This window comes from Ctenopharyngodon idella, chromosome 19, assembly GCF_019924925.1.
Source record: "Ctenopharyngodon idella isolate HZGC_01 chromosome 19, HZGC01, whole genome shotgun sequence".
In the NCBI taxonomy this organism is placed as follows: domain Eukaryota; kingdom Metazoa; phylum Chordata; class Actinopteri; order Cypriniformes; family Xenocyprididae; genus Ctenopharyngodon; species Ctenopharyngodon idella.
In genome coordinates, this window is record NC_067238.1 from 23,204,880 (window position 1) to 23,219,633 (window position 14,754).

The 14,754-nt window shown below is 36.8% G+C and overlaps 1 protein-coding gene across 7 annotated transcripts in view; it reads right to left on the reverse strand.

The window, feature by feature from the left end:
• The window catches only part of kiaa1522 (KIAA1522 ortholog), a 47,491-nt gene that overhangs the window by 25,796 nt on the left and 6,941 nt on the right, over positions 1 to 14,754 (reverse strand). The window contains exon 1 of one of the 7 annotated variants that reach the window (XM_051872173.1): positions 1,121 to 1,804. The exons of 5 other annotated variants lie outside the window; for them this stretch is intronic. In XM_051872173.1, the coding sequence (XP_051728133.1) occupies positions 1,121 to 1,232 (112 nt within the window). In that variant the 5' untranslated portion in view covers positions 1,233 to 1,804. Of the gene's footprint in view, positions 1 to 1,120; positions 1,805 to 14,754 lie in introns of those variants that run through there. One more of the 7 variants, XM_051872172.1, reaches the window with a different exon arrangement.

Genomic DNA, 14,754 nt, shown 5'->3' on the forward strand with positions numbered 1-14,754 from the left:
CCCTCCCATTCTGACAAAAGCACAACATTTCTCAGGATTCCCACACTAACAGAGGTGACTTTTTACTTTAAAGTCCCACTGTAGTCAATAATTTTATCCCTTAAAGCTCATCTTTGATCACCAAAATTACATATTTAAATGTTTTTTCCTGTGAAAAAGAATTCTTAATGTCTTAAAATAGCTTGAATGTAACTCTACACTCTTGCCTCATTTAATATTCACCGATCTATGAATATGATAATTAGCCCCGCCTCCACTCACTCGCATGAGCTCAGAGATCAACTCGGTCAACTTACTGAGGTTAACGCTGTTATATGCATCGTAATATGCATCATACACCCGTCATATTGCTAAATCTACCTTATTTTTCATATCAACAGAAAAATATACTGGGATAACACTTCTTTTGAGACTCCCTTGCGTGGTCAGTTAATGATATACTAAAGCCCGCCGGCACGTTGACGTGATTGGTTACAAGGTAGTTTGTGACGTCAGAAACACCAGCGATTTCAAACCACGGGTTTGAGACTGTCTTTGGTTTACTGCAGTTTTAAAGAGAAAATACTCAGCAATGGTGTTGACTCATGAATTTGCACATGGTTTGTCTTAAAGCATGTTAAAACACCAGATAGACACATAAACAACATTAAAAACTTGATTTTCACCACAGGGGGACTTTAAGATGATGTAGTTAAGCATGTTACATTCACTTACTATAGTAATAACAGCAAATTTATACATAATTACAAGTAACTAACCCTAAACCAAACCCAAACACTAACCCTAACATACATGTAGTTAATTAACATTTCTCAGTACTTATTTGTGTAATTACACTGTAACAACGTCATCCTAAAATAAAGTGTAGCCCTAACAGAAAGCTACCAAAAGTACAGTTGTACGACCATGGTTTGTTGGAAATGTGTAGACATTAGAAATTAATGATTGAATTTTTATTTAGGTACCATCACAGTGGCATATCACATTAGTAGTCAATCAATATTGTTTTTTTTGGTGACAGATTATTAAATTTTTACCTTTGATCCCCCAATCTTAAATTTGTAGTTTACTATATGAAGTATATACACACTTTGCAACTGCAATATACAGATTTTCCTACCTGTTTTGAATTTATCCACATGTCTAAAGTGCCAGATTGACTTTACTCTGCTAGTGCGGCGACTGCTGGTAAGGTTGGCCTGGGTTTTCTTCTTGCTGTTTGAGTTCCCCATGGCACTGATCTCAGGCCCCAACAGCTTTAGACTCCTCAAGCCCACCGGAGTTCCACATATGCTTCCCTGCTCTCTCCCTCCTGCTCCCAAAGCCTTTATATTCCTCTTCCCGCTTAGCGCTCCTGCTGCCGCATCAGGGACAGAAATGTCCCACTCTCTGCTGTGCTTGTGATCCCGTGTGTGTGCAGAGCGTGTGTGTACGAGACCCTCCCTCCTCGCCTGTGTTTTTTCAGACCACACCGCTTTCAGCGATGATCAGTCACAGCTCACTCCAGCCACTTGGAATGTGAGAAAGGAGGGATATATGCTTGCTTCAGCCACTCATGCTTGTATACACACACAAACACACATTAAAGCACTCCCACATTTGTAATGGATGCAGTTTAACTATCTGTATTCACATATTTGAGTATATCCTCTATTGTCTCTCACTCTTTCCTCAGACTGTTTTATAGATCTCACCTTAAGCAGTTCATACCTCTGTTTGCACAGATGCCTGCTTTTATTTCCTTTGCCTTCATCCACTAAATCCCAATGACTCCATCCAAGAAATGTTTTCCTAACCCGTAGGTCGGTGAATCTAATGAAAGCTGTTAAGAGCTGTCAGCAGAAAAAAAAAGTAAAAAGAAATTATATTTTGCAGAAAGGAAATGAAGCTTTAGCCTAGATTGTCGGTATGTGCCATTATCTTAATGAAAGGAAAAATGGGAAATGGGATACTTAAGTTTTTGTATTTAGCATTTTTTTTCTCGGTATAGACTAGTGGGGGAGATTTAACTATTTAAATAGTATTACACTTTACCTGTATTCACTCTATGGTAGTATTTATTGTCCTGCCTTTAACTTATGATAGTATGTTTATAATTTGATTTAATTTAATTTAATATAATTAGTGATTGATCGATCGATCGATCGATCGATCGATCGATTGATTGACAAAATATCTTAATGGTCCTAAAATAGACATAATTAAACAAAAAATACATTTTGTGTACAATTTTAATACATTTGATTTTGATTTTGGAAAACTTTACCTGGATTTTCCCCAAGCACATATCAACCCCCCATTTCCCCAATCTTGACTGGTTGTGTATTGTCATGACTTAGACATCTTATATTCCTATATATGTGAAAACATACAGATGATATCTCTTGATACATTACTGCTGTAGACATGTAATTCAAGTTTACACCAGACAAAAACAACTTCTTATTCGACAGCTGCACTGTGCGGGCCTCAAACCCTCATCCCATCTCAACCACGGATATGCCAAGAACCCTGCATATTTTATCCATTATTCTTTCTTCCACCAGCATCCCTTTCTTTGTCCTATTTCTGGTGTAGTCCTCTTGTGTCACACTCTTCTTGTGTTTCCAACTTTCTCTCCCCCCAGCTTACTGTCTTTCACTCTGTCTTTTATTGTTTCTCTCTATCAGGTAACCTAATATTTCATTCCACTCTGATCTATACCAAGAATTGCATTAATGGTGGGCAGGATAAGGCCCATTTCAACTGCTCTAATTCTAACTGAGCATTTCAAAATAAACGTTTAGAAGGAAATGTACAACTAACGCATTATGCTATGAAAAAAATATGGTCTTGAAGACAGGATTATTATAGTTAACTAAAACGAAAACTAAAAAAAAAAAAAAAAAATTGTTACTTGAAATTAAAAAATACATATTAAAAAAATAAAAATGAATAAAAAGTATACAGACATATAAAAATCTAATTCCACTCCACTTTTAGACACGCACTTCCTTAAGCACTTCCCCTCGGGGGAATCCCTGCTGCCATTTTGAAGTGCGTTCCAATTCGTGAAGTGGACGAGGGAAGTTTATATGGCCAGACCCTCGCTCCCTTGATTTTGACAGAGGGAGCGAGTCTACTTCATATGTACACTTCAGACAGCTCCTTATACCACAATGCAACATCGTAAGGGAAAAAAAATGTAAATAATAAATCAACTCCATAGCGGATTCCAAGTGATCAAGGGTTTAGGACATTCCAATTCAGCCAATTGCAAGGGTTCCGCTAGTAATGGGCACTCGTGCAACGTAAGCAATGACGTACATCCAAGTCAACGAGACTGAGGGAAGTTAGCGAGGGAAGGGCATAAAAAAACAAACTGGAATGCAGCCTATATCTTAATCAGCTCCCTAGTTCAGTAGTCAGGGGACTGATCAGGGAGTCAGCCATTTTAAAGACTGTCTCAATCACAGAATCCTTCCAGGGCACTGAAACGTTCACTCCCTAAAAAGTCCCACAATGCACCGTGAAAACCAGGGAGCATCGATGCTCACTATGCTCTCTTAACAGAAGATCTGAAGTGCGAAACTTAAATCACGTGAGCCAACTCACTACACATAACTACGTGCGATAGATGTTTTTAAAAATACAAACCATTATTTTATTATATTTATGCATAAACATACACTATATTGGCAAAAGTTTTGGGACGCCTGCCTTTACGTGCACATAAACTTTCATGACATCCCATTCTTAATCTGTAGGGTTTAATATGGAGTTGCCCCACCCTTTGCAGCTATAACAGCCTCAACTCTTCTGGGAAGGCTTTCCACAAGGTTTAGGAGTGTGTTTATGGGAATTTTTGATTTTTCTTCTAGAAGCGCATTTGTGAGGTCAAGCAGTGATGTTGGTGAGAAGGCCTGGCTCGCAGTCTCTGCTCTAATTCATCCCAAAGGTGTTCTATCGGGTTGAGGTCAGGACTCTGTGCAGGCCAGTCAAGTTCCTCCACACCAAACTCACTCATCCATGTCTTTATGGACCTTGCTTTGTGCACTGGTGCACAGTCATGTTGGAACAGGAATGGGCCATTCCCAAACTGTTCCCACAAAGTTGGGAACATGAAATTGTCCAAAATGTCTTGGTATGCTGAAGCATTAAGAGTTCCTTTCACTGGAACTAAGGGGCCAAGCCCAATCCCTGAAAAACAACCCCCACACCATAATCCCCCCTCCACCAAACTTTACACTTGGCACAATGCAGTCAGGCAAGTACCGTTCTCCTGGCAACCACCAAACCCAGACTAGTGCATCGGATTGCCAGACAGAGAAGCGTGATTTGTCACTCCAGAGAACACGTCTCCAGTGGCGGCGTGCTTTACACCACTGCATCTGACGCTTTGCATTGCTCTTGGTGATGTAAGACTTGGATGCAGCTGCTCGGCCATGGAAACCCATTCCATGAAGCTCTCTATGAACTGTTCTTGAGCTAATCTGAAGGCTACATGGAGTTTGGAGGTCTATAGCTATTGACTCTGCAGAAAGTTGGCGACTTCTGCGCACTGTGCGCCTCAGCATGCGCTCTGTGATTTTACGTGGCCTACCACTTCGTGGCTGAGTTGCTGTTGTTCCCAATTGCTTCCACTTTGTTATGATACCACTAACAGTTGACCGTGGAATATTTAGTGGTGAGGAAATTTCACAAATTGACTTATTGCACAGGTGGCAACCTATCACGGTACCACGCTTGAATTTACTGAGCTTTTGAGAGCGACCCATTCTTTCACAAATGTTTGTAGAAGCAGTCTGCATAGGTGCTTGATTTTATACACCTGTGGCCATGGAAGTGATTTTAACACCTGAATTCAATGATTTAGAGGGGTGTCCCAATACTTTTGGCAATATAGTGTACATTGCTAGACAGGTAATGAACATAATCTAACATTTATAATTTATTTACGGCTGAAATGTTGCACGTATATGTAACAAGCAAAAGAATTTATCATTATGTACTCTAAATAACATTATGTCAGTAAGATATCAGCTCTGCTGTTGTTCATAATACCAGTAGTGATGTTGTTCAATAAGAACGTTGTCATGTCGTTGGAAATAGAGTCATAAGTGTCTCAATGTGTAGTGAGCCAGCGTCCTTTACTCTCCTTACCAGTGCCCGAGCTCGGGAGCTAGGGAGCTGATTGAGACACACCCTTTGTTTCTTTAGTTTTAGTTTAGTTTAGTTTATAGTGTTTAATCAGTATTACCTGTGTCTTGTCTAGTCCCTTGTTATCCTGTGTATTTATATCCCTGTGTTGTCAGTCATTGTTTTTACATATCCTGTTGTAAAGCTGTTGCATTTTCTGTTTCCTCTTTGGATTGTACTCTTCCCTGTTTGGATTATGTTTCTTATTCGTGTGGATTAATAAACTATTTCTGTGAATAGATCCTCACCTTTCCTCATCCTTGTGTAAACATAACAATCTCAGCCTCCTTGTATGATTTTTAATAACGAATGAAAAAAGCTCTATTTTTGGCAAATTTAAAGGCCCTTTAAAAGTGAAATGAGTAAGACTTCTGCTGGATTGTAGAAGAATATGACACAGGAGAAGAAAGTTCAACACTCTTCTTTTAACAATAAAATCAAAACAAAAAATTAAATGTAATTTTTTTCAATCTATTTTTGTTTATTATAGTGTAATTGGATCATCAAAGGTCAGCAGCAAAGACATTGGTTAATAAAGTGAGATTAAATACATAAAGTATTTATGTCATTTAACATATTTAATTATTGTAGGCTTGTGTAATACTCTGAGTTTGCATTTCACTGTTTTTATTCATTTTGAGGAATAATTTTGTACATTTAAAAGTAATGCGTTACTTAACTTGTTACTTGAAAGAAGTAATTTGATTACTCAAAACGATCTCACGGCAATTCGTACGTATTTTACGAGGTGGCTAATTTGCTTTTTTAGCAAAAATCGTACGAATTTGTACAAGTGAGGTTGTACGAATTCGTATGATTTTTGCTAAATCGTACTTATTATACGAGTTGCCAAATTCGTATGAATTCGTACAAATGACCTACCCCTAACCCCGCCCCTAAACCTACCCGTCACTGGGGTTTAGACAAATTTGCCACCTCATAAAATACGTACGAATTGGTCGTAAGATAGCATTGGATTACGTAACTCGCATTACCTGTAATGCGTTACCCCAACACTTGTATTAATGATACTAAAATAACACTGCTTAAAGATGAAGAACATACAGTACAAACTATGCAAATATGGTTATGGTGGCTTTTAGACAGTGTGAGGAAATTTTGTTTTCCCTGTTAATTCCTTGTTAATTAAGACGAACTTCATTTATTTATGTATTTATTTTTATTTTATGATGTATCCCTGTGTTTAAATGCAAAAATGTGTGTGTGTGTGTGTGTGTGTGTGACACAGCTGTAACTTAAGCTAAGCTTATACAGGGCTTTTTATATATATATATACACTACGTAATGATCTGGAAGAAAAGCAATGCCCAAAAGAGATTTTAGTAGGGGAACACAGTGCCTCTGGAATGTTGTTGACCTTTTCCAGGTACCAATTGGGCCTCTCCTTCCCTTGTTTCCTCCCCTCCATCCTCCTCTCACTGTAATCAAGAGTCCAGGCTTTACAAATACTGAAAGCTTTGCGAATCATTGTTAATCTAAAACAGACAGAAAACACAGGAGGCCCCAGCATAAGCAGATGCAAACATAATGGAATCCCGGGAATTACGTTATCCTCTTGTAACTTGGCAGGGGAAACACATCTTGAATCATGCAAAAGAAAAGGGTTGTAACAAAAACTATGACGACTATTTCAATCTAAGTTCAATCGCCTACCTCATACCAGATTCATGGCTTATGCATTGCAACACTCCTCTTTGAAACATTATCCATATTGCATCATTTGCTATTCACACAAACAACTGAAGCAAGGATGCTCCCACAACTGGTTCTGCCGAACGATCATCATTCCAGAAATATCAACAAAGGTACAACCGTTCAACATTACTCTTACGTCTGCCCATAGACCAGCTCCAGGTTTAAAGACATATTAAAACCAGGTTTGAATAAGACAAATACATTATATCAGTTTATAGACACTTAGATGTTGTAGTCCGAATACCGCAAGAAGCTTTCAGAGGGCATCGTCACAGACTAATGGATAATAATGCCTTATAAATCAATGCCGCCCTTATTTGGCTCCGCATTAGGCTCTTTGTACAGACACACTCCATCGTTCTTCCCATGCAGTCCAGCTCATCTGAATTCTGTTGATTCTCTAGAACCTGGGAATGTGCTCTGGAACACACTATGATATTTCAGAGGCTTGTGATCTGAAGGAAGGAATTTCAACTGACAGGAATATAATGCCCTGAAGGTGTAGTGATATTACTAGCTTCCTACCTGCCGCCTGCTTCGTTCATCATAGCTCGGAGTGACAAAAGTGTGTCAGTTGTTTTCATGTCATACTTCGGTTCCTTGTAAGAGAAACTTTCTCTCAGCTAGAAACTTGCTTTTCTCTGTTTCCTGTTTTTCACATTGTGATTGTGAATATATTAATACTGCTTTATTTATAGATCTTCGTCAAAATAGATGCCACATGCCATAGTATGACCAAAATGAGGCTGTATTAAAATACATATTAGAACATACATATTTTAGTAACACTTTACAATAAGGTTCAACTTCTTAACATTAGTTAGCTATATTAGTTAACATGAACTAACAATGAAAAAAACGGTAACACTTTATTGTCCCTATTATAAATTTTACATGTAGTTACTATATTAATAACAGTCAGTTATGCATTGTTACATGCATTAACCCTAAACCAAACCCTAACATGTAGTTAATTATTATTACTCATTACTTAACTGTATAATTACACTGTAACAAGGACACCTTAAAATAAAGTGTAACCAAAAACACTTCTAGCATTTATTAATCTTAGTTAATGTTAATTTTAACATTTACTAATACATTATTAAAACTAAAAGTTGTATCTGTTATGATTTTTTAATATACCTGAGCTGATATAAATAAACACTGAACAGCTGTATTTTTATTAACTAACCTTTACAAAGATTAATAAATATTGTAACAAATGTATTGCTCATTGTTAGTTAATGCATTAACTATTAACTAATGGGACCTTTAGTGTAAAGTGTTACCCATATTTTCATGAATAAAGAAAAATATTAAGCGTGATGTTTCTAACATGTACATTTGGCTGTAAAACCGAACAGTGAAATTAATTAAATGAAATAAGTTTGTTTCACTCAAATAATAATGAAAGTTCATTGTACTTAATAGAAAAAAGTTGTGTGAACTCAAAATTTCATTGTAGTAAGCTGAACTTAATATACTAGAGTTGAGTTGCAGCAGATTTCTAATTCCCAGCATGCTTTGCGTCAGACTGTATAAATAAATGTTGAAATTAAGTGTTATTTTGTGTGTTTTTGCACAATATTAACATAGGGAGACATAAGTTAGTGTTTAATGTTGTGTTATGTTTTATTTTTACAGGGGGTTCTGTTATGTTAGTTTTGTAGGGTTACCATTGTGGTGAAGAGTAGAGCCTGTAGTAAGGGTTGAGGATGGGATGCAAAACTTTTAAGGCCACATATACTGTATGTTGTTTGATTATATACATGCAAGTATATAATAACAAACATTTAACCAAGATCTGAATATGATGTTTGTGTAAATGAACTGTATGTAATTAACATTATGATGAGTTGGGTGAGGCTGAGAATTGTGGGATCGAAAGGATGCCGGTGATGTGATTGTTAATGAGAGACACCTGTGACACTTGTCACAAAAATGTTAAGCTCTGCTAACAAAAAGAAAAAAAAAAGAGTTTGTTTACGTAAATGTTTTGAGGTAATAAGTTTTCTCAAATGTTTTGAGTATTCTGAACTTATTGAGTTTTACAGTGTGTTGTCAGTGTACTAAGCCTAAACAAAAGATTAAAATATGATCTGGAAAATGTTTACTTAGTATTACATTTTCTGGCCACTTTTAGAGGAATGTTAGACTAGACATTTCTAATTCACAGTTATTTATCTTATATTTAAAAAATAAATTCTATAAATTAATTCTAAAGCAGTTATATAACTTTTCATCATAATATTTTAATATCATAATATTTGACAGTCCTAAAAATACATTTTGGTTTGTTTTTCCTCTCTACTTTTCTGAACCATGTAGCGCCCCCTTTTGGCCCCCTGAAACAAAATACTGGTCCACCAGCCACTGTGTGTATCACTGCACAGCAAACATAGAATTTTTTTTACAATTTGCTATTGTTTACATATCTTATAGCAGAAGAATGACTTTTTTTTTTCAGATCTTGGCCAACCGGTATTATTCATAAATATCTGAATGCTTTGATTGACCAGTCAGGATCCCAGAAATCCCTTTAATCTTAAGAGTATTCACATTTTAGCATGGCTTCTAATACCATAAATTCACCACCAGCCATCCTGCCAATATAACTGCCTACTGTTTAGAGTTAGTCATACAGTTAAAACTATTTAAATTAGTTAGCAGGGTTCATGGCTCCTGTTGTCAAGGTGAACTTTCTTTTTCTTGCACATCTAGAAAATGTAACCCCCATCTGTGCATGACTAAGCATGCGTATATGTGTGAGATCCCTTTCATATGCTTGTGTTAGACAGAAGTGTGTTCAGGTACATATTAGAACTTTACCTCATGCTTTGGTGAACTAATAACTTCCAGGCAGAAGCTGAGAGCATTTTAAATATGTATTTTGTATGAAATACTGCCAAGCCTGATGTTACAGATTAATGTAGAGTATTACACAAGTATGGTGACCAGACATCCTGGTTTTAGGCCCGTTCGCACCAAGAACGTTAACTACAGATAACTATAACTATGTTAGGATGATAATGTTCTGTTTATTATAAGAGCAATCTGCAGTTATGCCATTTGCTGCTTTAAATGCTCAAGCTCATTAACACTGGGTGGATTCTGATTGGCTGTCATGTTTTTATTGTTCATCAGCTGGAAAAAAAAAAGTGAAAGTGATTCCAACTATATCATTCCACTGTGTCATCATTGTTATGTTTGTGGTGTGGACTTGCCGATTCTCACAGAATTAGAACATATATTATGTTAAAATTATTTGATGAAATATGTCCTGAAGTGAAAGTCATTATTATACATGCAAACGTATTAATTGTGGAAACGTGTACTTTAAAAAAATGCAATTGGCAATTTAACTGCGAAAAAGGGGTAGATAGCATTTAAAGATACGACTCAAAGATATGACTATGTAAAATAATTCAAATGTACCCAAACGTTCTTGACATAGCATATGAATGCTGAGGATGGTAATGAGCGTTTTGTTCAGCACTCCCCTCTAGTGGCTGAAGGTCAACATAGCCTGGCAAGCATTGCTGGTTCATGCATTACTAGACCACTGACCAGTAACTCAAACCTGCTGTCCTCACTGTTCTCACACAATAGCAAACCCATAGTGAGAACATTTTGCTTAAAGTTAACAGTTTTCTCTTGCACAAATCTGCAATTGTTCTGGATTTGCTGGAATACTGCCATCCTGGAATGAGGGGTGAAATCCAAGCGGCATCAATCTGAATTCCATCCACCTGCATTCCAACAGATCCAACGCTTGGCAGACACACGAACAGTTTATTTGGTGCCAGCCTAAAAATGTAATTCACCTGCTCTCGGGAGGAACTGCTTGTCCTTTTCAGACGATTGTTTTAGCATTGTTTCCTCCATTTTGAATCATTCAAGGCCACTGGTCTCTACAAGTTATAAAGGAAGGAAAAGCAAATCTTAGAAGTTGCACAGCCTGAATACTCTGTATCTGTGTGTTCTTTGTTCCCTGCCTTCATTCCTAGCATGCCTGCTCACAGTGCCAGAGTTATGAAGCGGCTAGAGGAGGTAGAAGAGAATCAAGGTCAAGGTGAGATGATGAGTCATGAGCCATTATAAGAACTGAAAAGAGATTCAGCAGAATTTTATCTCTGCGTCAACCAGGTGGAAGGAGACAAATAAAACAGATGTGTGAGAGAGGTGTCAATGGAGAGCTAATTGTGGAAGAGAGCAAATTGTTGCGCTTAACAACAAAAGCAGACAGAATTCTTTCCTCATTCATGCCCTAGTATGATGTTTGTGATGACGCACAGCTTTTTGACGTGTCAAAAAGTATACTTCCTTAATGCTTCTGAAATCCAGCATGGTTAGCAGTCATTTTAACTTTCGCAAGGGTATGAACAAATTCCATCTTTTTTTTTAGGAGAGCTTTGTCTATCAGCCTATTTACTTTATTAATACACATTCTCTGTGTTATTGTGCATGATTCTTCAGTGCACATTATTCCAAATGACAATTTTTTTTTTTGTCTTGGTAATATTTCATGAAACTTGTACTACCTCTGAAATAACTTTCCTTTATTGTTATACAGTTGCACAGCAATGCAGAGTAAAACCCGTTCACACCAACACAAATGTTCGATATTAAAATTCCAACCAACTTTCACATTTAATTTGCCTGTTCAGACCAATGCGTAAAAAATGGCAGACAGGCTGAATGGAAATGCAAATTCACTCTGACAGTCGTGGCACTTATAGCAAAGCAGAAATATAGCGGTTACCCTGGATTCTTTCTCTGCTATTCACAGTCGCTTGTCAAAATAGTCTGTTCGTGAGCCCCACCAAGTCTTTGGTTGCATCTGAAATCACATACTTCCCTACTATATAGTAGATGAAAAACAGTATGTGACATTGTCTGAATTCACAGTACTTATAAAAGAGTAGACAAAATGTACACATCAGTACTTTTAAAGTAAGTACTTTCTGATTTCTGCCTGTATTTTGAGCTTAATATACTTTTTGTTATTACTTTTGGATGCTTTATTATATGCTAAATTCACAATGTATTGTGACTGTATTGAATTCACCCAAACGGATATCCATTAAATTATCTTCTTTTGTGTTGACATACTTCATACGTTTCATTTTTGGGTGAACTATGCCTTTAAAAACAAGGTAATAAAGGTTGGAGCATTAATTAATATATATAATATGAAAAAAAATCAAATATCGCCCACATTACAGAAATATATCTTAAATACATAAAATCATTTACGGATGCCGTTTTATGTCGACTTCAACTACTGTATATGTACTGCTGTCCAAAGAAAACACCGATTGACATAACGACTGGATTATTCTATCTCCAATGGTATTAATAGAACTAAAAAAAGATATACGGAGATCGAAAGGTCAATGGCCGTCTGCCATGACAACAGGAAATGTCCCCATACTGTTATCTGGCTTCACAGCAGCAAAGTGTGGGTGTGTCAGCACCCCTTGTTGAGGCTGTGTGTGTTTGTCAGACAATTGGGTGTAACCATCATAACCCAGACTGAGGTCAGAGAACTTGTTCATGACCTTGGCAGCTTCTTTTAGACTCACTTCATTCCTGCACTTTCTCTCTAGAGCTATAAACTCCCATTTCATCCATTAGCGCTATCTGAGTGTCCTTGTTTTACCACACCAACATTACGGCCACAGCTGAAATTAAACAGTCCAGCTAAGAGGTTCAGCTCTCAGATAATGTATTGAAGCTGTGTAAAATCTTATTGCAAAGGGATTAGCGACTTTTTATCCCACGATTTACCCCACTTATCTTGACTTTAAAAGAGGTGTGTGAGAAGGTTTGTGGTAATAAGAAAAAGACTTAATGCTTTCTTATGTAAATGAAAAATGCAGTGAGTGGCTGTTCATAAGCTATCAGTGAGCTGCCTGGTTGCTTTCATGCACAGGCTGGCAGACAGGTGAGAGAGTTTTTGTTGGAATAAACGGTTAAACGAATATGTCAGCAGGTGTATCAATTACTCTGAATTACATAATGAAAACTACAAACACTGAGACACATGAGATGACTTGGCTGATTGGGACTCGTAGGCAAAAGATGCACAGAAAATGTGGAAGTTTGCATTTCACAGAGTTAATATATAGAAGGAAAAGTTAATGAAAATGCACTACATTTCAAAATGATGTTTCACGGTTGCAACAAAAATATTAAGCAGCATAACTGTTTTCAACAGTGATTATAATAAGAAATGCTTCTTGAGCGGCAAATCAGCATATTAGAATGATTTCTGAAGGATCATGTGACATTGAAGACTGGAGCAATGGCTGATGAAAATTCAGCTTTGCCATCACAGGAATAAATTATATTTTAAAATATATTCAAATATTTTATATTATATGTTTTTAAATCTTACAGAGCCCAAACTCTTGAACAGTAATCAACATAAATGTATCTGTGCGTCTCATGTTTGCTGAAAAAGTGCACAGCTAAAACACAATGACAAGTTTATTATTCAGGCTGCTATTTTCTGTACTCACTTATCATCAGACTCACATGGAATCTGCAGACTTTTTCTGTGGAATTGGATTTGGATTTACATGTGGTAAAACACTTGTTGAACAGAGCCGATGATACTAGACTCTTATTGGTAGTTCAAAGCACTATCAAATTAGTTCCAAACTAATTCATTATTAAAAATGAATGCACACTTGAGTTGGTAATGCGGCCATGACACAAGGCAGAGTGCATTAATATTCAATAAATTCAGCAGTATCCTGCTACATCTCAAGATATTTTTTTCTGCACTAAAATGATTTTGTAAGTCTTCCTCACAATACTGATGACCTTGCTTATAAATAGTGCAAGCTGCTGTTACTATAATCAGAATCAGGAATTTATTTAGTGGTCATTATATAAAATATCTGATTGTGAAATGCTGAGATTGACCAATCAGAATCAAGTACTGCAGAAAGCTAATCTATTTATTAAATGATCATGCATGTGTAGAACTTTGTGAATGACAAGTTCCAATGGCAATGTTCCAATTCTGTGGAAATCTGCAGGTTTCTATTCACAGAAAACATACTTCTTAGGAAAATGTTATCATATTCCTTTATCCTGCAAGACTTTTTTTTACAGTTTTAACCCTATGTCTATCACAGTTTCCTATTCTGACCTTCTGTTCTTTAACCGTTCACTGAATTCTCTGGACAGGGAAGCGCTCGGAACATAAAAAAAAAAAAAAAAAAAAATCCATATTTAACAAGTTATGAAGTAAAATATCTAGCTTCTGCCAGATCGCCTTCCATATTGAACTTACGAAAAAATGGAACTGGCATTGCGTCAGTTAAGCTTTTTCCGTAAGTTGAATAGGGAAGGCGTAGGACAGAGCGTAAGCTTTTTGAACTGGGAGAGGTCCAATGACAAGTTCCAATGACAAGTTCCAATGACAATGTTCAAATTCTGTGGAAATCTGCAGTTTTCTGTGGAAATCTGTGTTTACAGATTCGGTGGAGGCAAAATCACATCTTCTCAGAAAAACTAAACATACTTCTTAAGAAAATGTCATCATTCCTTCATCCTGAAAGACTTTTTTATACAGTTTTAAGCCTATGTCTATCACTGAATTTTCTGAATTATCTGGGCAGGGAAGCGCTCGGAACATTAAATTGCTGTCTTTTGTCACTTTGTTCTTTCGTGTTTCTGTGACGTGCGCTGGGACGTATATCAGTGTCTCCAAACGCCATTAAACATTCACATGTTCTTTATTTCACAGCTATTACAGTAGGCTCATGTTTCATTCAACCCTTCTCTGACCACAAGCCATCATTCTACGTTGGCATTCGAGATCATCGTTAACAGATGTCTAGC